The 23,556-nt window shown below is 38.7% G+C and overlaps 1 protein-coding gene across 1 annotated transcript; it reads left to right on the forward strand.

Moving 5' to 3' along the window:
• The first annotated feature begins 4,801 nt into the window (after positions 1 to 4,801).
• TENT4B (terminal nucleotidyltransferase 4B) lies at positions 4,802 to 22,069 on the forward strand. The gene is made up of 11 exons (XM_031061480.1): positions 4,802 to 4,920; positions 10,064 to 10,110; positions 12,858 to 12,978; positions 13,691 to 13,798; positions 15,758 to 15,886; positions 17,157 to 17,370; positions 17,726 to 17,852; positions 17,957 to 18,060; positions 19,548 to 19,735; positions 20,313 to 20,477; positions 21,674 to 22,069. Exons 1-11 carry the CDS (start codon positions 4,831 to 4,833, stop codon positions 21,851 to 21,853), a joined length of 1,473 nt encoding a protein of 490 aa, XP_030917340.1. The 5' UTR covers positions 4,802 to 4,830; the 3' UTR covers positions 21,854 to 22,069.
• Positions 22,070 to 23,556: the final 1,487 nt, after the last annotated feature.

Consider the following 23,556-nt stretch of genomic DNA (forward strand, 5'->3'; position numbering starts at 1 on the left):
CTGCAAATGAAACTTCCTTCAGAAATCCTGCCAAAACCAAACTATAGTACATGAGCACTAGATGATTTTTTGAGTGTAGTTGATATCCACTGTTTTAAATTATCTTCAGTGATGTTGCAAATAGCCTTTTGTGTGCAAAGGAATATATAAGCCCAAGGCAGAGAAGCTCTTTGGGATGGATGAGCAGAATTTTGAACAGTTGGAGCAGAAGCCATGGGTAACGCCCTGATGAGAGAAATTAGAACATGCATGCTTGCATAATTTCTCCTGTGAAATGAAGAATAAAGAAGAGCCAGAGGAGAGTGGAAGTATAGCACAATTCCAGAATGTCAAAACCAGGAATTTTTTAAAATAAAACCAATTATTCTGGTTGGTATAATACAGCGTGTTGACACACAAAGCAACACTTAACTGCTATCCTGTGCTTAAGCAAAACGGGTCAGAATGATCTTCACCTTGCTGGCTGCTCTGCTTTAGCAGAACTGGACTCTGCTTTAGCAGGGTTGGGATCTGCTTTAGTAGGGCTGGACTCTGCTTTAGTAGGGCTGGGATCTGCTTTAGTAGGGCTGGACTCTGCTTTAGTAGGGCTGGGATCTGCTTTAGCAGGGTTGGGATCTGCTTTAGTAGGGCTGGGCTCTGCTTGAGGAGGGCTGGGCTCGGCTGCTCAGCTGCTTGGGGCAGTGGGGGCTGAGGGAATGGTCTCACTCAGCCGCTGGTGTGGCTGTCAAGCCCTGGGCACTGGTTCAGTCAGGCTGGCTTCCTCCAAGCTGCCAAAATCTGTGAGGATAGTGGGCTGCTCATTTATTCTGCATCCGGATCTGAGTGCAGAGAAGTGACACTTGCAGTATCTCCAGTTGTGTTTCATAGTGTGATGTCCCTCCCAGTGTCACTGTTGGTTCCAGTTCTGGACTTGCAGCAGGAGAGTTGTGCTGGTTTAGGTGTCGGGTAGCTGAAGTGCACACATCAAGTGTATGTGCTAGGCCACGTTATCTGGGTGCTCTGCATATCAAACAGAAATGACATGTTGTTCATACATGCCCAACGTGCAGCAAGGTTCATACTCCAGAACAATGTCTTATGTAAAGGAGTTTGAGATTCCTGATTTTTACATTTAGAGCCCACAAGTTGTGTTACAAAATAAAGTAAGTTGTGATCAAACTAAGAAAGTAATGTAATGCACTATGTTCCATGGTACTTGCTCCTCACAAAAGCTGCAGCTTTTCACCTAAGAGACTTGAGTCTCACAGTCTTGTGTTCCTGGTGGGGCTATTCAGTGATGTTACCATGGGAAGTCATTCTTGTGATTTTGCAGCCATAGTTTATTTTTAAATGATACATCACTGTCCCTCTCAGTGGGACATGAAATTAAATTAAGTGGCTTCCTTGTAATTCTGTTCTCGCTGTAAAATTCTGATGGAATCAGCTTACCAGACTTGAAAACAGGTGTGATGCAGGTAAAACTTTGTTTTAAAACATGTTTAGAGAAAGTGTAAGAGAGGTTTTTATTTTACTTTTCCCCATGTGTTAAGATTTTCTGAAGTACAGGACAAAGATCCACTTGTTTACTCCTATTTGCTGTAACAAAAATGGCAAACTAATGCTCTTGTGCATGACAGAGAATTCTCTCCATGCATCCTAAGTATGTTTTGTGTGTGCTTCAGTATGACTATAAAGCCAAATGAAGTATCTTTCAATAGTGACATCAGATTTATTACAGTTTAATTTCCTTCTATAAACAAGTCTCCTTTTAAGGACTTTTATCTGAAATTACTGATGAATGTAATGGTATTAAATAATAAAATACTGTTATGATGCCAAAAAGAACATCTCAGTCTCTTTGATCTTCATTTTGGCTAAATATAGAAAATTTCACTAGAGACTTTTGTAAACAGATTCCATTAATCCTAACAAATTGTTTTGAAAAACAGCAACTGTAATAGATGTTGATTAAGACAGTGAATAACCTTGAGTTTTAATTTTCAATACAGCATGAGTTAACTCCACATTAATTGGAGTCACGCCTCTAAGTCATGTTGTACTGCTCTGAAATCCACGTGTGCCTACTTCTGTTTGTCTTGGCTTTAATTAATCATTCCCTTATTTCTTGGCAGCAGCCTGTTATTGGGCAGGGAAATATGGATCCAGGTGTAGTCTTGAGCCCCTGTAGCTTCTGCCTGCCTTCTGCACACCATGGCTCTGTGCAGCACAGGAGGTCCTGGCAGCAGGAGTCTTGCAGCAGATGAAACACAGATATGTCTGTACTATTTCCAACTGGAGTGCTGATGAGAACTCTCTAGTAGTCTTCAAGCCTTTCTTCTGTCATTGAAGAAGTTCAGATTTCATTCTTTTCTACATGTGCAGTGTTTACTAACATTCTGTGCTTGTGTAATGTAGGTTTGTGTGTTTGCAGGTAGCTTAATTTTTTGTTTTGCCACAAAGCTTTTCATGACTACCTCAGAATAAGAAGGATCTCATTCGAAGAAATGCAGACATCTGTTATTTATGTTTAGAAAAAGAAATACATCTGGTTCTGACAACACATCATTATCTTATGTGCTTCTAAAGAATGCAGCAATTGATATAATTATCTGGATTCAGAGTGTCAGTGGAGTTAATAAAGAGCAGTGCCCTGAGAACTGTAGTGTGTGTATGGCTTGGCTCTCCGTGCACTTTGGGGACCTCTTTTCTGATTGCTTTGTTCTTTCAAAGTTCCCTGATGGGACAGGGCAACAATTAACTCCCATAAAGCACGAGCCCAGGAGCAGCTGGGCCCACTAATGATGGGCAGTATGGATTTGTGCTGTGCCATGCATGAATTTCTCCCCAGGGATACTCCCTTGGTATCATCCCAGCTTGTCTCATGCCATTCAGTGCCCTCAGGCAGCGTGGTGTTGCTCCTCGTGGCTCACCGTGCATGTGGGCATTGAGTCCTTGCTGCAAACACTGCCCCAGAGCAGTTTCAGGTGTCTTGTGGATGTCACCAGTCTGCTCCAGCTGGTCCAGAGGAGCAGAGGCAGAAATGGGGCTGTGTTTCTTGATCGGTTCCCCGCTGTGTGGCCCATAAAAACAGACCTGATTCCCAGGTCTTCCTGTAAGCTGGTTTTCCAATTACAGTTGAAACATAATTTCTATTTTCAGGAATTTAATTACTGGGGGTTTGCCCATTTTCCTTGTTACTTCTGGTTTTGAAAGCTAGATTAATGGTCAAGCATGTGGAAACAAATTAGCAATTCAGTACACGTGACCTGCAGTGAGAACAGAATGAACTTGGTTATTGAAGTGCTCAACTTGTCCTTTATCACCTACTTCTCACCTGGATCCAGTACTTGCACTGGGAAGATAACGGTGAGAAAGTTTAAATGCCAACACATGGAATAGCAGTGAAGAGTAGAACTGGCTGAGGAGCTGAAGGCAGAGTAGTCAGTCTGGTGTAAGGTGTAAGTGGTGGTTTAGAATGTGCACATTAACTCCAGGATGTAAGCTTCCAAGGAAAAGCAAGAAAGCAGCTGTAGGAGGAGGTAGGAGATGTCCTCTGTCAGAGGAGTTTTTCTCTTAACCTTATCTGTATAGAGAGTAATGGCAATGGCTCTCCCAGGCTGCCAGGCTATTGTGACTGTTCCCCTGACTTGGGGGTGGAGGGAGAGAAGCTTGTGTTGTTCATAACACTGCAATATTGGAAGAACCTAACACAGGTGGTGTGAGTTCTTTGCCTGCTCTGACTCTGTTAAACACAACTGTTGGATGTTTTAATCAGTTTTGTTGACACCTGTATACAGCTTCCAGTTATTAACATTTGATTTATTTAAGTGTGTGTGCAGTAGGGAAGTATTAGATTCCCCATCTCAGCTAAGGGCTTGGTCTTAATAAATTGCTCTCTTCTGGCGGTCCCTCAGAGCTTTAATGAAAGATGCAGTTGTACTTGGTAACTAGAAACAATACATTCTTAAAAGATAACTAGCTATTACTGTAATGGTCATTGCAGGAAACAAATGAAATTAATTTAGTTACTCTGTGGCTGGAATTACATTATTAGTCAAGTTGATGATGTGTTTCTGGTACTACAGAAGCACAGAAATTTGTAGCACTGTATGAAGACATTTTTATTTCAGGTGTCATTACAGGCAAGCTAAACATAACTCACTGACAATGAAAAACACATGTAATATGGTAAATTATATATGGGTTAACTGTCTGTCAGTCACTTATTCTCTGAGCAATTGCTGCTGCATGCATGCTACGTATTTTCTGGGGTTATGGGGGGAGAGTACATTTTTAGTTTATGAGACTCCTGGAAGCAGTAAAAGAAGTAGTTTTTCTAGCTCTAGTAGTGGCACAATTACTGTCAACTTTTGCAAGCATGGTGCTGAATGCAGACTGCTGCCTGAAACTCCCTGCCTGGTGCCAAGGGGCTGACTAGGAAGTGTTTTTGTGAAGTGTGTACTCAGAGCTACAGCTGCGCTCATGGTTGAAGACTGAACCATTTCTGTGTTATGCTGGCATTAAAATAGAGTGTGACTTTCAATGTGAATTGAAGGCACTTGGATTTAGATTTGCTTCCATGCTTTTAGCAGATCAAGTGCAATATTGACCTGTTGGCATAAGAAGTTAATTGGAACTAAATGCTACAAAGTGTTGTGAATGTGGATTTTTTTAATTGCATGCTGCTCTAAAATTGCCCCTTCATGAAATTGAGAACTAGGAGTTTAAAATATTTCTAGTTAGAATAGTTTATATTTCATTTGCATCTGGGTTTTTTTTCTGATTCTTTGTTCTTTCTCTTTTTATTTCTTTCTTAGTCTTCATGAAGAAATCATTGACTTTTATAAGTACATGTCTCCCAGACCTGAAGAACAGACAATGCGGATGGAAGTGGTGTCCAGAATAGAAAATGTTATCAAAGAGCTCTGGCCTAATGCAGATGTGAGTAGGACACTGTTTTATATTTATAAAAGCAACATTTTGTGCATGTTTACTTTATGGAATACTGAATATTGCAAATGCTGTTTATTTTTCCATGTTAAACATTAAGAAGGCTTCTGGTGAAATGAGAGAGGTCATCTTTCTTACTCAAATAATACAGGTTAACATTTTCTATCACACATAGGATCAAAGACAAGTTAGTCCTGCTGTAGTCAAAGAAAAGGCATAAGGTGTGGCAATGTTCAGTCTTGTGAATATTTATTTGATAAGATGAATGGAAACATATCAGACGTGCATGTATGCATGTATTGTGTTTAAAAAAATCTTCTGAAATTCGTGTCTTTAGTAGTAGGGCTTTTAGTTCAAAGACTTGTGATCTTGAATAAATCTGTTAAGGTGGTGTACCAGCAATATCGCATTACATAGACCATGGTATTTTTAATGGGCAGTTATACTAAATTGATATATATTTTACAAATTTAAAAAACTCAGGAGTCTATGTTTAGGAAGAAACAAATCCGTAGATCTGTGTGCTGAGCTGTGTAATGCCTCTTTCCACTGAAGATGGGTTTTTGCTAGTATATACTCATTCAAAACTAGAGTTTCTCCTATGCAGAGCTGTGGGTTTTTTTGATAAGGGTTAAATTAAAAAGAAGACAGAGAAGTTGCATTTATAAATCAGTATGGTTTTATGGGGACACAGTTGGGTTTCCGGCATAATTGAATCTAGTTTAATTATATTCTTCTGCTAATATTGTGTTCATTTCCAGAATGTAAATTTCTAGCTGTAGTCATCTATTTGTAGATAACAGTAGCTGAAAATAAGGGCTTGTTAGCCAGAATAGTAAACCAGATTCAGACAGCAGAATCTCTAGTATAAGGAATGCTCTTTGATCCTGCCACAGTAAAAGACACTGTTTTGACATGAATGACTTAAATCCACTGTTCATTTCAAATCTTCTTAACCTGTTTTTTGGAATGCCTTTTGAGAAATCGGCAGAATATGACAGAATATTAATTCTGTATAAGCTCTATGTATGTGGTGTGTGGGTTTGTGTGTAAAATATAGTCACATTTTCCAAGTGGTTTTTGTTGTGGACAGTGTATCAGAGAGCATCATATGGAAGGAGCACTCTCCCCTCGGTGATTACTGCCTTTGCACAGCTGGAGGGAGGTGTTTGAGTCATTACTCCACGGATCTGCCAATTTTCTCTTTGAGCAAACGCAGTAACCTTTCCATGGGAACTGTGTAAGAGAGCAGCATGTGCCACAGGTGTTGCACAGCTCTCCTCTAACCCAGTGAGACAGTCGGGTGGACCCTAATCAAGAGCAGGAGTAGTGGTCTGACAGGCAGTAGTGCAGGGAACGGTGTGGGTGCCGCACCCTGTGAGTGCCTTGGAGGAGAGGATTTCACCAAAACCACTGAGGCTTCAGCCTAGAGATGTTGCAATTTCCTAGGCAGGTTTGTGCGCCTCAAACTTAACTAATCTAATGGGGTGAATGGATTTATTACCAGAGGATCTCTCCTTTTTACCACTAGCACTTTGAATGGGGCACAAGAACATACTGCTTCCAGAGATACTGTGTGAGACAGGCTTGATCTGTAAAAGTCTTCTGTATTAAAAGTAACTTTTTGCGTATGTATATAACATACATGTGTGTGTGTGTGTGTGTGTGTAACTTTGCATCCTTGAAAAAAACAGTCTTTCTTTAAGCTGCTGAAAGTTTTTTGTAGCCGCCAGGCATTTAAGGAGGGGGAAGCAAATTACAAATCCTACCACAAGCGACAGCTGACCACTGGGCTTAGCCGTAACGTGACTGAGAGGAAGCGCACACTGTGTAGTTGAAAACCAAAGTTCGCTTTTCAATTAGTGCCAGTTAAATCTGCCAGGACTGTCTTTCTCCACTGTGCTTGAAAATGTTAGAGGGCGAGAGCGTGCCAGTTCCTTTTTCTCAAGTCAGTAACTGTTCTTCAAAGCCCAACTGCATTTTGTCTGCAGTTGTTACGTTGAGGAAGAATTCTCCTTTTGTATGTCCTTCCGTTTTCTGGAGGCTAAAAGGGGACTGAATGGTGACAACAGCATTACTGTGGTGTTATTTTTCTAAAACTTATTTTGCCAGATCAGCTTGGGAACTGAACTGCTGAACTCAACTGTGTTCGACTTGGACAGTCTCTTGTAATTTTTCAGTCCTTTGAGTTAATCACTAACCTTTTGACAATCTGTGTTGGTTTGTCTACTTCTAAGATTCAAGTTTTGGGTACATGCTCTGGGAAGGTGGAGTGTTACTGGTCCAATGTCCTCAGCTCTAGCTGTAGTGTAAAGTGATGAGTTAATGTTTAAGCTGTTCATTTTGAGTCGTTGATACAGCCAAACCAGCTTAAATAAACTTGGAAGTTAAACATACACATTTAGCTTGTAGTTTCTCACTAAACACATAGGTAAGACATAAAAAAATATATAAATGCATAAAAATCAGATACTAAGAAAAGAAAAATATGGCTTCCTGAATTTAAATGTGCAGAGAATGTACATGTGGAATGTGCCTGAGCGCATCCTTCCCCCCCCGCCACCCCGCCTCCTCTGTTCCACTTAGGAAAAGTCTGAAAAAGCAGATGGAGGGGGGGGTAAAAAAAGGTATCCTAAACTGTTACTTTATTTATAGAAGTTAGCAATTGTGTCATTTGCTCTCTTACTCAAGGGAATGTGCTTAGAAGGAAACATTCCTAGTAAGTGAGAACTGTTCTTGGCATCAGCAGGGCTCTGACCATAAGAAACACTTTAATTATGCTGAAACCAAACAACCCAAAACATTTAAATGAAAACTTTTTAAGACAAATATTTTTGACAAGTTCAGTAGGAAAATTTGGCTACCAAACAAATAAGTACTTACGCAGTTGAATTTAGGATACATTTGTAATGATATCCTCAGCTTCATGTCCATGTGACCACATAGATCTGAAAAGAGGGAATGTTACATATTTCACACACTTAAATTATGAAAATACTATGATTGGGAATGAAGGTAGAAAGATGAACTCTATTTAGTTCAACAAACTTCAGAAAATTCTACTGAAAGATGTAGAAGAAAGGGAAATTAAATTTGCTGTGGATTTTTTTTTTGTTGTTTTGACAGAGGGATTTTGGTACCAGAAATTTACCATGCTTTTGTGGGTTTCCAAGTTCTTTTGTGCTTAGTGAGCATGTATTTGGACACATTCTGTAATTAAAGCTCCTTCAGGAACTGTGAAATTTAATATGAACAAGTTCACAGAAGTGTGGGATAAACAGTAACAATAACCTAGAGGAGTAGGAATCATTACACTACTGTGAAGACTGAAGTTATCATATGAGTGCAAATACAGATCTCTCTCCACAAGCAATAAAAACATGATCAGCAGCATTGGCACACCACAAAAACTAATGCTCACATCTCAAGTCATAATAGTGTTCTGGTTTGGGATGCTTTCAATACATGCATGGCTATAGAGCTTCAACAACTTAAATTCCAAATTGATAATAAATCAAAATCCTTTCAAATCTGTGTTCTGATTTCTCCACTCTTCCTCTTTTGTCTTTCCAGTTTTTGTGAGAGAGTAGTTGAAGTGTGGGTGTGGGTTTCTTTTTTAATAGTTCAGTGTTTCTCATACTCCAGATTATTGTAGAAGAGCAGATGTTGTCTCATTCCTTTTGGTAAAGGTCATATATGTTGTATCAGTGAGTTTATGAATTCTTTCAGGGTTGTTTATTCAGTAAAGGCTCTCTTTGCTGTTCAGCTGAACACACTATTTTGTTTGATATTGTGAAAGCACATTTAGTTTTTTCCGAACCCATCAGTGGCTGTTTTATTGTGCAAAAGCACTTTTCTGGTGTTTTTGGTGCCTGAATGAATCCTGGTTTGACTGAACCCAGTTTCATAGAGGATACTTTTATTACTACCCTGGATAAACATAGTGATTATTATTATTATTATTACATTATTCAATTTGTGATGCCTTTATGCTTTTGTACAATATTGATGTTTGTGCTCTGGCACCTCTCACAGTCTTTGCCAGTTTGAGAAGCTATGAACTTTCAATATTCAATTTTGTATGTACTTTTTATTGGGCTTGGGGTGAGGGGCTAAGAGGAGTGAAGTGATAAAACATAATCAGGAAGAAGCACTCAAACTGTTTCTTAGTCTACTAAAGTGTTAAGGCACTTGCAAAACATCATCTTTTCTTGTCTCCCCCTTTTTCTTATCCTGAAGGGGAAAAACATAAAAAGTGGGTCACTTGACATACAAATAGGTGGCAATCAAGCTGGTGTATGAGACTCATTAAAGCAGAATACTCAAGTCTGTATAAGGTGGCTCCAGAAAACAAATCAGAAGAATGGCTGAAAATTAGCCCAAATGTGTAGATATTTTTTACTTTGAAGTCTCCCCAACCTCCCTTTGAGACTCAGCACTTGAGTCTGACCTCCCTGCAAGGCTTGGCTAAGTAATGAGAGCGTGGTTTTGGACAGCTTACAGGGGAAACCTGATGGTTTACACCTCCAGTGCTAGTAAAAATCCAGCATAATAAAGTAATTCTGTGGGATGTAAAGCTCTCTGAAACTTCCATTTGTTGTTTAAGCAGAAATAGACAGGGTTGTGCTGCTTGTTTTGTAATGCAAAAAAAAAAAAATGGGGCATGATGGAATTGATTTTTTTTAAAATATGCAAAGCAATGGAAATATGTTAAACTTCGAAATGCTTCAATACTGAGAGGTATACTTTGGGATGTGTAAACAAAAATTAAACTGATACTGTTTTTCTTAAATATTCTGTCATCGTTCAGCATTTCAAAATCTCGGGTTCTGGGTTTTTGACAAATTTGGTCATGGGAACAATTTTTACAATGCAAAGCAGTTGTTTATTAGAAAAGCCAAAGTTATTAATGTTTTATGAGTAAAAACAATGAGGATCAGCTGTTGGCAGTACATTTAAATGTGTATGCTTTAACAGATATGTTCAGTGCCTGTTAGCAATACCAAAATCTACCAATGGAGGGTAGCAATAGCCAGCCTTTCCAATCAGCTTTATAAACTTCATCTTCTGAAGCCTGAAAAATTTCTTAATTCATCCTATATGTTTTCTTATATATCCTTTTCTTGTGTTTCAGGTGCAGATATTTGGAAGTTTTAAAACTGGTTTATATTTACCTACAAGGTTAGTAATTTTTCAGCGGAAATTCCACACAAAAGAAAAGTAACTTGTTGGACCTGTAACCCTGGGGTTATTTATCTGCTCTCCCAGGATCTGTGTTACTTATGTCAATACTTGTTATGCTAAGCAAGTGTTAAGCTATTAGTTCTCTGCAAAGTGTACAGAAATGCAATAAATAAGACTATTGACTGTAACACGTGTCTCTATAGATCTTGCATGTATCAGTAGAAGGTGCTGAATTACCATGTGGTCAGAAAAGGCTTACGCTGGAATTTGGCTTCATTAATACAAAAAGATGTTGGCCCTAAAAGAAAAGCTAAATTTTATCTCCACAGATGACTAAATTGAAACCTTTAACATAATGTTGTTAATATTAGTGCTGAAGAGAAAATGTTACAACAGAATTGAGTTTTTTCCTTCAGTCTTCTTTTGTGAAATCTGTACAAAGTCAACATCTACCTTTTTCAAATTTATTGCTAGCTTTCATAAAGAGTCTTTAAGCAATGACACTGGTATCTTCTGTGTAGAAATTGTGAGTATTTATGACAACTAAATGGAAATGGAGTGAAATGCTTAAATGGCTGTAGGGGATAAACACATTTAAATAGCATAAATCTGAGGATAACTTTTGAACTGAGTTCGTACTTTGGGAACAGGAGGAATCTAGTACTGACTGCAGGTGAGGGATATCCTCATCATTGTTCCATCTCTGTTTGTAAAAGAAAGAACCTGACAGATGCTTTAGTTCCTGCTTTAGTTTCAGGAGTTGTAAAGAAGTCTGATTTCTCACTTTTTGTTTGTAAAGCCAGAAGTGAGGTGTACAAGTACTCGTTTTCACATTTGGTCTCATTCCTGGCCTTATTAAAATTTATTTTAAATAAGCTTAATTAAATATGATTTGATGCTGGTAATGCTAGAGAGATATTCCTGGCCACTTGATGGATAATTTACTATATTTGCTTGATTGTTTTGAAATATATAAAAAAAAGGCTTTTCTGTTGTCATATACTGCCTTTCTTGAGTATTTGTTTCAGGTGAGGTTTTGGGGGAGAACAAATGCAGATACTTCAAATGCAGTACATAAACCCACAAAAAACCTTCCTGTGGCAGTGCTTGCCAAACTTTCAAAATAGCCATCATTTGTGTATTGGTCATTAATTCACTGTGGCCTTCTATCAAAGCTTCCTTCTGCCCTAGGTTTTCCCTACCTCTCAGTTTGTTTAGATTTCAGGCTCTGGTGTTCAGAAAGGTCTGAAGTGTGTTTTTAATGCTGTGTCTCTCTGTTGGGATTTGCTCTGTATCCATTGGCTGAAGCTGCTGCTGGAGGTTTGGGCACTTTGCTGCTGGATTTGTGTCCCTTTGCAGGCAGTGTCTGTGCTCAAGGTGGCAACAGAGCTGCTTTTTCTCTCTTGGTGTGCATCAGGAAAATGTCTCCTGTTTTTAGCTATCAGCAGTGGGTTTAACACTAATTCAGTTTAGAAGAGACATGTCCAGCAGCATTTCCTGCTCTCCAAGCCAGTTTTGAACACATTTCTGAAAGTGGCTGGTGCTGCCTGTCCTTGTCAGCCCAGCAGTCTGTGGCTGAACTGCTGCTTCAGGAGACAGCTCATCTAATGCAGATGCAGTTTCTTTGGAATTTAAAGCAGTGATGTTTGTCAGTTAGCAGATCTGTAGAACCTGTTGCAGGGGGAAGTCTCTCTAAACTTTTTTGTGTTTTCTGTTACACAGTTTCCCATATCACTGAAGCACCCTGCTAGCCTAACTATCGGGTTACACATTCACCTCCTTTGTGTTCCTGGCCAAGCAGGGGGATCAAAGGACTTGGGGAGCAAAGAGGGAGAAGCTCAGGATCTCACAGTAGCCCTCAGTGGCTCAGATGTGACACCAGCCACCTTTTGAGTTTGAGTTCAGGGATTGGATTAGGGTGTCAGCTTCCTGTGTAACGAAATGATTCTGTGTGTGCATAGAGAGAAGTGTAATAAGATGGAGACACCTCTTCTAAGAGCTGAGTTAATGAATGACATTAATTAGTGGCTTGATCTTATTTAATACCTTGCTGCTTCCTGAAGTCCAAGTTGGCATGTTTTCTTCTCCCTTGCCTTGCTCCCTGTTCTTGGTACTACAGGCCAGCAGCTTACCCTGTGCCCTCTGGTGCACTGATCATCCAGAAAACCAACTTAGAGATGCAAAGAGGCAGGAAATTACCCCAGAATGTTCTGTGGGTCCTTTACAGGGGGAGTGAAGAAGGTTTGTGCCAGACCCATTATTAGATTGAACTGATTTGCTGTGGATTAGGCAAACACCAGACCTGGAGCAAAGGAGGAGACAGGGTCATGCATGATGGGGTAGAGGATGGGAAACAGGACTTTTCCTTTTGGTGTCAGGCTGTTAAATCAACATTCCTGATGAATACAGCCCAAAGGTGGTGATTCACAACAAGTTCATTTCTTGCTCTGAATCACTCCAGAGAAGCTGATCCCTCTCTGCTCACAGTGTGGCCTGAGGAGACTAATTTTAGGCTTTGCAGCCTAATTGATTTATGTTTATCTCCCCTCCTCTGGGTAACCTGAAATGGTCTGTATTTCCCCAAGTGTAAGAGTTCATCTCCAACTATTTCCTTGGAAAAATCAGAATGAATTATTTGATTCAGCTATGTTCTTTCAGCTTTATTGAAGTTATATATAGATGTCAGTTGTTTGTATTTTAAGTGTATTGTCTTTTCATTTGAATAATTTTTTTTTCCATTTCAGTGATATTGATTTAGTTGTGTTTGGAAAATGGGAGACATTACCTCTTTGGACCCTGGAAGAAGCTCTTAGAAAGCACAATGTAGCAGATGAAAACTCAGTAAAGGTTTTAGATAAAGCAACTGTAAGTTTGGGGGAAGAGGGTATTCCCTTGTTTTAAGCTAAATTTCTAATCAAAGAAAGATGTTGGTTAAAAGAATGAATTTTTATAAGCAGAAACTTATTTTGTATAATACATTTGAAATAGAACATAAAGAACTTTTTTATTTAGTATGATTTTTATTACTGACAAAATAATTGATACTGCAATAACAAAAGCATTTTTCTATTGTGGAAATTGTCTGATATTTCATATAAATTGATGGTCACTCAGGTTGAGACACATCAGAGTACTCTCCATATCTTGTACTTGTTAATCAAAGTTCATTTTGGTGAGGAAGTGATGACCCCAGTGACATGAGTTGTGTCATTTCTGATGTCTCCAGGACCATTTCTCTGTGTTTCTCCAGTGTTTGTCTCCCTCTGGTGTCTGTGGTCTCCACCAGAGCTGAGCTGCTGCAACAGCAAGTCACCCAAACCAGTCCAGAATAAATCACCTGGAAGGTGAAGCATTAAGTTACAGTAAATTGAAAATAGTGTTTATGAGTTAGAAAAGCCAAGTTTATGTAACCAGATTGGCAAGGCAGTGAGTTCATAAATAGGAGTCCTGATTTCACTGCCTACCTTCTCTCTATAAATTCATAAAAAACTTCAGGTTTGCTGGTGCATATAAGTCATAAATGAAAGCAAGTGTGTCTTGGAAATCTGTATTGACTTATTATATCTTTCTTTTGCAGGTACCTATTATTAAACTGACAGATTCCTTCACTGAAGTAAAAGTTGATATAAGCTTTAATGTACAGAATGGGGTTAAAGCAGCCCAGCTCATCAAAGATTTTATCCAGGTTAGGCAACACTCTCATGGAACTACACATTGAGTATTTGATAACTTAATTTCCTTTTCTGTTTTACTTTGACTTCATCCTTACTAGAGATACACTTTTACTCTGTTGTTTTTTGTTATCTGATAATACTGAGGGATGGTCTTAAGTTGTAGATATATTGCCTTGAAAAGCATGAAGATACTAAAATACAAGAATAAAACGTGGAGTAGTTTTTAATGGTACAATGATTAAGAAAAATGCACTATTGTCTGTTTTAAGTGTTCTGCTCTTTTAACTGCAGTTCATTGAGCTCTGCATTTCTGAATTTCAAGATGGGAGATAGTCTCCTCATGAAAGCCTGAAGCTGTTTTTGTGTGTGAAAGCATAGAAAATCAAGTAGCCTGGGTTACTTGTGACACTCTGGCCTTGGGTCAGGGCGTGAGAGGGGTCTGTGCCCCTGGGGATGGGGCAGGAGCTGTCCATGGCAGCAGGGACAAGGCTGCTGCAGCCCTGTGGTCCCCCAGCCCAAAGAGCAGAGCAGGTCTGGTGCCAGTAGCTGGGGTCAGCTCCCAGAGTGGCCGGGGCCTGGCAGAGAAGTGGCCAGGGAGGATGTGCAGGCTGTGGGTAGGGTCGGGATCAGCGTCAGGATCAGCAGCAGTGCAGGTGGATCAGGCTGACAGTGCAGGGAAGCAGCTCTGGAGCAGAGTGGAGGCACTCCCAGCGAGGTTTCCCACATGGTGCTTTCCCACTGGCTGTTCTCCCTGCAGGCTGAGCCAAGGCTGTGCAGCTGTGCCACACCACAGCTGGCCTTGAGTACGGGCAGCTGAGGAGAGTCCTTTGTTTGACCTGGAGAAAACTTGGTGTGTTCTTGCCAAGTGATTTTATTGGTGTTCTTGAGGCACTCTCTATGTAACACTTGCAGGGCATTCTCTTGGGTCTTATTTTGTCCCATATAACTTCAGTACCTTTCTGAGATGTCGTGTTTGGCATTAGGCTTGGAAATGCCTCTTTCTCTTCATGCAGGTTATTTAGGAAATCCGAGGCAGTTGGAGCCTTTGTTAAGGGTGTGCAGTTTTCCAAGAAAAATCCCATCTTTAAATTTTGGTATATACTGATATTCAACACTTCAGCTTGTGACTGGAAGTTCTTAATAGTTCAGAATCGTCAGATAGATAGATAGGGATCTTCAGTTAGACAGGGCTCCCAATACTCACCATAAGGCTCGTGCAGAGAAGTTCTTGGCAAAATTCTTTCCTTTTAATCTTTTTGCAGTCACAGACATAGTGATCCCCATTTCATCAGTGACACTAAGGCACTTTCTGGCTCTGTGTTGATAAAAGCAGTGATCTTATTAAGCCTCTTTTGCCCCTCCCCTGTGAGGGGTGTACAGAGTGCAGGTGTAGCCCAGCCTCCACTGCTGTCCCAAAGGTCTGTGCTCACCACACCTCTTAGGGGAATCCATGCAGATAAACCCTTTAAAGGACTAGTTGCCCAAAGGTATTTTGTTGATTGAAAATGTTACCTGGGTGTAGTAATTTTGAAGGGCTTTCTTTAACTCTGGGCATCCAAAGTATTTGCAGGACAGAAATCTCAGTGCACTTTGAGCTACCTCTCAATTGTAGCAAGAAGGTTTTGTTACAGGTGTCAGTATCTCCACAGTTATTCCTTTGCTATATCTTTCACTTCTATGAGAAAAGTATGTATATATATCTGTATATGTATATACATTCAACCCAAATACTTCCGATTTTATGATGTAATAACTTTTTTCTGTTGTTAATATCTGCCACCAGAATCAAACAGGTAAAATACCTTGTTAATCACAGGCAGGGCATTGGCTCTTCTCCACTGTTACTAAAAATGGTAGGTTAGATTTATAGTTAGCTTAAAGACAAGATATAATAAAACAGATGGTTTCAGTATGCTCTCCATTGTATGCATGCATCACAGTATGGTAACAGCTTTGTTTTTCTCTTTCAGAAATATCCTGTGTTACCATTTCTAGTTTTAGTATTGAAACAGTTCCTGTTGCAGAGGGACCTTAATGAAGTATTTACAGGTGGAATTGGTTCTTATAGTCTCTTTTTAATGGCTGTCAGTTTCCTTCAGGTAAGTTCAATGGGATCTATCAATGCCATTGTGCCTAAGGACATCACCTTAAGAAAGAATTTGATCAACCCTCCAATTTAATAATTTAAGCTATCATTTTTTGGGGTTGCACCGCCTTTTCATTTAAAATTAGTTATGTCCCATCTGTCTTCTGTTCCTTCTCTGATGCTGACACTTTTGGTACTCTGGGTGTTCAGAGCATCTCTTGGTGTACCAATGCCAGGCACTGATACATATGATTTTGATACACATGATATGACGTGTCATTCATGGTAAAACAACTTGAATGTTGTATAACTTGCTTGGAACAAGTTCCATAAGGTTGGTGTTAGCTGCAGCTGTCCTTTATAACACTTGGTCTCCAGGTCACACACCCTGTATGTGCTTTCACAAATGCAGTGTAATCTTGGTTCTCTGGGTTACTAAGCTGATAGCAAACATCTTTGACAACTTTCTCTTAAATATAATAGAACAAAGTGCATGAGCTGAATCTATATTGTTGTGCCTGGGAGAGGGAAATACTGGACAAATATGAAGTAGCTGATTCCTGGCTGTATCGGCCCTGTTATTTTCCTGAACTAAATGTTACGTATAATTTGTTTGCAAGTGTATGTCCATACTTTTCCAGACTGTAATTGCTCTAAAACCTGAGCCTGGAACTGGACCTTGGTGTTTGCTGAGAGCCTTTGCAGTTTCCTGCTGAGCACAAAGGAAATAAGGGCAACATGCATATAGTTTAAAACAAAAATCTCTCCTAATCCATTTTCTTGTGTTGAGTAACAGCACTTCCATTTGCTCATTTAAAAAATAATTTTAAAAAAAGTTAAATTTCATATCTGTTACAACTCTGAGCTGGTTTTGTTCATTTAGGCTGCCTCTCAGGCTGGTTACTTAAAGTAGAGGGAATCCTGTGCATAGCTGTGCACGTGAGGAGTCTGTATTTGCATTGCAGACCCAGGTTTGTGAGGTGCAATATCTGCTTTTTCACAAGAAACCCACCATTAGTGCTGGAAGTTCACTTATTGGACTAACAGTTCAAATGCACAAAGATTAGTGTTTGACAGCCTTTTTTTGAAGAGGTAATTATTTTATAAAAGTTCTCATAGCATCTTATTTTAAAGATGCAAAACTGCTTCATCAAGGGAAAATACTTTATTTAGACATATCTATTTTCTTCTTTTTTATTACTGTATTTAGAGATGTTTTCTGTGAAAAAGAGAAGAACTTGAAGTCATAAAAGAATGAATTTTTTTTTCTCTCTTCTTAATAGCTGCATCCCAGGGAAGATGCCTGTATGCCCAATGCCAACTATGGTGTTCTTTTAATAGAGTTTTTTGAATTATATGGACGTCACTTCAACTATCTGAAGACTGGAATCCGAATAAAGGATGGTGGCTCTTATGTTGCCAAGGATGAAGTGCAGAAGAGCATGTTGGATGGCTACAGACCATCAATGCTGTACATTGAGGATCCATTACAGCCAGGTATCCTCAGAAACCAAAATGGAAGAGCAGTACTGTTAAATGTTTAATAGATGCACTGCAGGGGTTTTATTCTCTTCATATATTGTACTTGTACCCAGAGAATTGCTGGTCTGGACTTCTTCACATCTAAATCCCTGTAGATCTTTTAAGCTGTTTATGCTAAAGAAATATTATTTATATATATATATATATATATATATAAAATATTTATGTTTTATGCTAATCCTCTTCTACAAGAGGTGGCTACAGTTAGTTGGTACTTAAGGGCAATTTTTAAAACAGATTACTGTCTCCTGCATGAAAGGTGATAACCACAGTTTCAATCTTACTAATTTATTTATATTCTTATTTTAAGGTAATGATGTTGGGAGGAGTTCCTATGGTGCCATGCAAGTGAAGCAGGCTTTTGATTATGCCTATGTTGTTCTGAGCCATGCTGTTTCCCCAATAGCTAAATATTATCCTAACAACGAAACAGAAAGGTAAAGTCTCCAAGTCTAATCTCAGACATCCATTGCTTATATTTTTCTGTGTCTAAAAATTAATTGTGGTGATGGTTTTGTTTCTTTTTTTCCCTGGTTTGCAGTATATTAGGGAGAATAATTAGAGTAACACAAGAAGTGGCCACATACAGAGACTGGATATCCAAGCAGTGGGGGATGCAAAGCAGAACAGAATCTTCATGTAATGGTGAGTTCTGACTCAGCAGGGATGAGGGGGAAACTTCCTGCACATTTTGCTTGTATAGATTTTGTTGTTGCTTTTGCCTCACATAAGTCTGTGTGTCAATCTTAATAGCAGTTTCTTCTTTTTTTTTTCAGTATTAATTTCATCTTTTCATCCAGAAAAGTCAGATTTGTACAAGAGTAAAATGTCCCTATCTTTATTTTACTACAATAGATTTGGTTGGTAGAGAGGTCTGTAAAGAGTGCTGGCTTCCAAAAAGAGACTTTGGAAAAACTTCCAATTTAAATTACCACATTGTCAGTGTCATGCTTCCTTTGTCCTTTAAATGTGGACAAAGTTGTAACAAGAATTGCTGGGCATGGTAGTTTAAATCTGAATCCTTAAATTCTGCATTTTTAATAGTAATTTTAAAGTCTAACATACCATATGTGTAAGGAAGCAATACTTAAGCCAAGATTCACTGTGTAAGAGGAATAAGTCTTTTAAATAGAAAAGTCCTGAAGTATCAATCATGATCTTGTTTTTAACAAATGGAAACACACAAAATCTAACCAGAGAACTTGGTGACAATGCCCTTTGGAATCACCTTTAATCCATTGCCCATCTTCTGACTTCAGCAGCCAGTTGCCACCCTCTCTTGGTGCAGGTGTGTCTGCTGTCTGGAAGTGTTCAAACTAGAATTAATTTTCGTACTCTCCAGTTAATTTTAGAATGTTTCCTGTCAGAAGTGTTCTCTTGTTAGCGATTAATCAGAGAAGATGTTTCAAGGACCCGTTCTTTTGGCTAGGCTGGGATTTTTTTAACTTGTTTTTAGAACTTGTATGAGTGATTTGTCAGCAGCATGTGCTCTTTGCCATTGGAGCTGTGGAGCTGCAGGCCCTGAGCTCCCATCACCTCCCTTTTAGCTGCCTTTGTGGACAGACATCATGTAAATCTCTACCTCCTAAGTGTCTTATTTCAGATAAAACAGCAATCAAAAAAAGAAAAATAACCCTATATTAAGGAAGTAATGGTGACAGTAACAGTGGTTGTCTTGTTGATTTAGTTCAGATCTAAGTTCCTTTTTTTTTAAGGCAGAGCTTAGTGATATATGAGAGTTCTCTATCTTGAATTTTCAGTGTAGGAAATCCTACAGAATAATGGGGCTTATTTGGATTTCTTCTGATCATAGAAGCTCCAGCAGAAGAAAAATTGGAGTTGCTGAGTATGGGGCATATTGGAACAGAATTTAAATCTGTGTATTTGAGTGCTGTTGAAGTGTTTCATGAAACAATCTACAGCAGCACATCTGAACTTTGTTGCTGCCTTCTTTCACATCTTCTGTCCCTAATTTCCATCTCAAACCATGAGCAATGCTCAGTGCATTAATGTCCATGTGTTACTGTGGATGTAACATGTATTTTGTATCTTAGGGGCTATATTAAAAAAACCCAAGGCAACATATTTTTGCATATAAATGTGTGGTGATGTTTCTGTTTTGTTTTTACTAGGTAATGGAGTAACCTTAATAGTAGATACTCAACAGCTGGACAAATGCAACAATAATCTTGCTGAAGAGAATGAAGCACTGGGAAAACCTAGAAATAAAACTTCAGAAACACTTAGTAAACATTCTTCAAATTCTTCATCAGGTCCTTTATCATCATCATCATCTACATTGTCCAGCTCTAGTGATGTAGTAAGTACTGGAAGTTTTCTGACTCTGCTTTTCAAAATTTCTTTGGGTTTTTTCCCCCTCTGATTTATATTGTCACAAAATACATTTTGGGAGCTCACAATCCTAGTCAATTAATTCATCCAGAATCCTAACTTGCATAAGATGTTAATTCTTATGCAATTTCTACACATAAAAGTTGCAGTGTGTTTTTGACACAATACATGTAGAAAGTGAATATATAGACACAAAGTTTCACAGCCCTCTTTTCTCTGGGAAAACTGTATTTCAAAAGTAAAACAGACTGGTAATCCTAAGCCACATGCTTTAAAAAACAAACAGGCTAAAAGCTTTGAAAAAGATCTGTTTGGGAATTTTACTTAAAAAATAAAAGGCAAATCTCAAAACCAGAATCACACGTCAATACATCTTTAAATCTGTTTTACTTGATAAGAATTCTGGATTGAAAGAATTTTAATATCTAGTAAAATAAACAAGTTTTCAGTTTTGTCCACTGTTAACTTTATTTTTAAAAGAAAATTCACTTTTAGAAATACTCACTCTTAAGAAAAGCTCACTAATCCTTTACATTTTCCTGAAGGATTCTGATGGAACACCTTGCAAAACCTCTAAACAGTTGAGTTGTCGTCAGTCTACCACAAACAGAGTGGGGTCACAAGAAGTGTCACTGGAATCCTCCCAGTCAAGTGGGAAAACACAAAATAGCCAAACAGCCAATACATCCAGCAACACGAACAAATCTCAGGTTTGTGAAATGTTTGAAAACAACAGCTTTGTAGATTATTTGAATATTACACATATCCTCCATGGAAGGGTAATTTGTTCTGGAAAGGGAGCACTGCATTTTTCACCTCCCTTTGCCCCATTAAAAAGCTTCCAAGCACTGATTGTATGTGAAGCCACCTGGTTCTCTGTTAAGCTTGCACAGATGAATTTGCAACCGTGGCTTTCCCAACCTTAAAACAGATGAAGTTGGTCTGACTTGTACACCAAATTTGCCAGAGGTATTCAGCTGTGTTGCACCCATTTCCTCCTTTGCAAGAAGCACATCAGTCCAGTTTTGATTGCAAAATTTGAGAGATGAGGTGTGCCTACACTCAGTGAAAGCAGTTAGCAAAAATGTGTGTTTAAAACCCTGACTGACTGCTCTTTTAGCTGTTGATACTTATTGATCTGTCTTCCACTAAGGGAGGTGAAGATTCTTTGTGATACGTGACATTCACCCTCATTTTCTCCTGTGGCCAAACATCCTTATGATGACAACTGTCAGAACTTATGCATTTAAGAGATTTCCCAAACTGAGGAATGCTTCAGTATTCTGGAAATATTCTACGCCTCTGTATACAGTATACCCTGGATATATGCAGTTTAAATTCTTACACTTTTTTAGAAATTGGATCTTTTATGTTTGAAACATAGTCCAGAGCCTTCTGGAATACTTTCCTTGAAAATAATTCCAAAGACATGCCTCTTACTTGCTGATGATCTGTCCTGTAACAAGACAATTCACACACCTGGCCTTGGCTGTGCTATGGGTGTGTGTTTGTATTATTGGGCAGAACTAATTCCAGGCTGGAATGTGCATGCCCATGATCTCATCTCTGAAAAGATGGGGATTGTTAGATCATGGGCATGCACAGGTTTGAGCAATCTTCCTGTGTTGTCTTAGATTATGGACATTTCTGTAAAATACTGTTATACTTTCCAAAATTCCAAGTTCTTTGCTCCTCTTGTTTGGGGCTAGAGATGAACATTTGTTTGCAACCACCCAGGTGGGAGATTGGCCCTGCAGTGCTGCTGTCTCAGGTTCCTTCTGCCATGGCAGGTTTTCCAGGTGTGTTCTCAGGAGTCAGCATGCTGGTTGTGCAGGAGCAGGGCTGTGTGACTGCCAGGCTGTATCCACTGCAGGGCTTACTGACCCACGTTCTCTTTCCTCCACAGCACGGATCTGCACGGTTATTTCGCTCCTCTAACAAAGGCTTCCAAGGTCCAACAAACTCAAGCCATGGTACCTCAGTCACAAACAAACAGCACCAAGGCAGCAAATCACACCACCAGTTTTTCCACGGCAAAAAGAGGAAACACAAGAGGGATGCAGCCCTGTCAGACCTTTGTAGATAGTTGCCTACTTTATGACTGTTCTTCTGTGTGCAATGATCTCATGCTACAGGATAGTTTGATAGTGACTCCTTGGATCTCTTCTGGAGCTTCAGACTGTTCAGACATAGATTAGCAACTGCATTTTTTTTTCCCAGCTCGCCACGGAACGGAACATGAAGATTGATCACTGCAAAAAAAAAAAAAAAAAGAAAAAAAAAGAAAAAATGGAAAAAAAAAGGAAAAAAATTAATTTTTTTAAATGAGGAAAAAGGCTGCTCATTTGATAAGTCATATGCTACAACAGGGTCATTTAGGATATAAAAGCTTGAATGTAAAATAAATGTATTTCCCATCAGCTCATGCTGACCTGTAGAGATAGTACTCAGTGTGTCTAGGGGGTGGTAACAAACAAATAAAACACAAAAAATAGGAAAAAAAAGGCAAAAAATTGTATTTTGAGGGAAACCCAGCCTTTAAAGGTGAAAGTAATTTGTGCATGATTTTTTAATTATTTTTGCATATACTTACCATTTTATTGTGTATATATAGATGACCATATAGGAAAACTGACATTTGTAATAGTGGATTTGTTAATACTTTTTACATAACATTACTGTTTAAATTGTAAACATAAATTTTTCTCAGGATTAGTTTGGAAAATAATCTGAATTGTCATCTTAACATCCATATAAAGAGACATTACTAGTTATATTGCTCAGATTTTCTTTTCTTGGCATTTGGAAGATCTCATAGAACTTTTGATCTGCAAAAGCTGTTCCTCTGAAAGAAAGGTTTATGGTGACAAATGAAGATTTTCATTTGTATAAAGTGTACATGTACTTTGTGTAGACACTGAGCTTGTCATCTCCGAGAAGTAACCTTCACCTTGTTTTCTAGAGTGCCATCATTTCAGGCAATGGGGTTTTATAGTTGCATCCTTCTCTTCCTCCCCTTAGTGGTTTCTCCTCGACCCTTCCTTCTTTTTTTTTAAAGAAAAACAAAGGGCCACTTGGGGTTTGGTTTTTTTTGTTTGTTTGATTGATGGTGATGATTGGGTTTTGGTGGGGTTTTTTTGTTTTTGCTTTTGGTTTTTTTGGGGTTTTTTTGGGGTTTTTTTTTTTTTGTTTTTTGGGTTTTTTTTGGGTTTTTTTTGTTTGTTTTTTTTTTTTGTTTTTTTTTTTAAACAAAACAACAAAAGTCAGTTTGTTACAGACGTTTGCATTCCTGGGCTGCTTTAATCCCATGCCTCCTTGTTTGTGCCTTTCCTCCCCCCTCCAGGTCTGGGTTTTTTTGTCTTTTATATTTTTGCTAACTCCTGTAGGAGATGATAACTGTTGAAGCTTTAAGTAAATTTTACAATTAAAGTATTTTTTTCTCACTCCCCTCTTAGGCATTTTTATATATACACTTAATTATTAAAAACAAAACAATTTCAAATAGTGAAATATACTTTATATTGCCTTAAAGACCCAAACCTTTCATATCTCATAATATTTCTTCATTGACCTAGTTCTCATTTCATTGAAACTCCACATGTGTGTGGTTCAGTCACATCACAAGTCTAGGTTGCAGTACCTTTGATGCCATGAATGCGAATGAAATGGAAAATTGCACTCACAGGCATAGTTTGGGACAGGAGTGGGGACACTTCAGTGCTAGAGAGTTAAGTGGCATTTACTTTCACATATTTCTGTAAAGAGGAGAGTCTGTACTTGGCGTACCTG

The sequence above is a fragment of the Geospiza fortis genome, unplaced genomic scaffold (genome assembly GCF_000277835.1).
Source record: "Geospiza fortis unplaced genomic scaffold, GeoFor_1.0 scaffold405, whole genome shotgun sequence".
NCBI classification, from domain to species: domain Eukaryota; kingdom Metazoa; phylum Chordata; class Aves; order Passeriformes; family Thraupidae; genus Geospiza; species Geospiza fortis.

Coding starts and splice junctions, on each gene's coding strand:
- TENT4B (XM_031061480.1), top strand. CDS start 4,831: ATGTCTCCCAGACCTGAAGAACAGACAATGCGGATGGAAGTGGTGTCC. Junction 10,111..12,857: donor GGTTTATATTTACCTACAAG/GTTAGTAATTTT, acceptor TTTCCATTTCAG/TGATATTGATTTAGTTGTGT. Junction 12,979..13,690: donor AGGTTTTAGATAAAGCAACT/GTAAGTTTGGGG, acceptor TTTCTTTTGCAG/GTACCTATTATTAAACTGAC.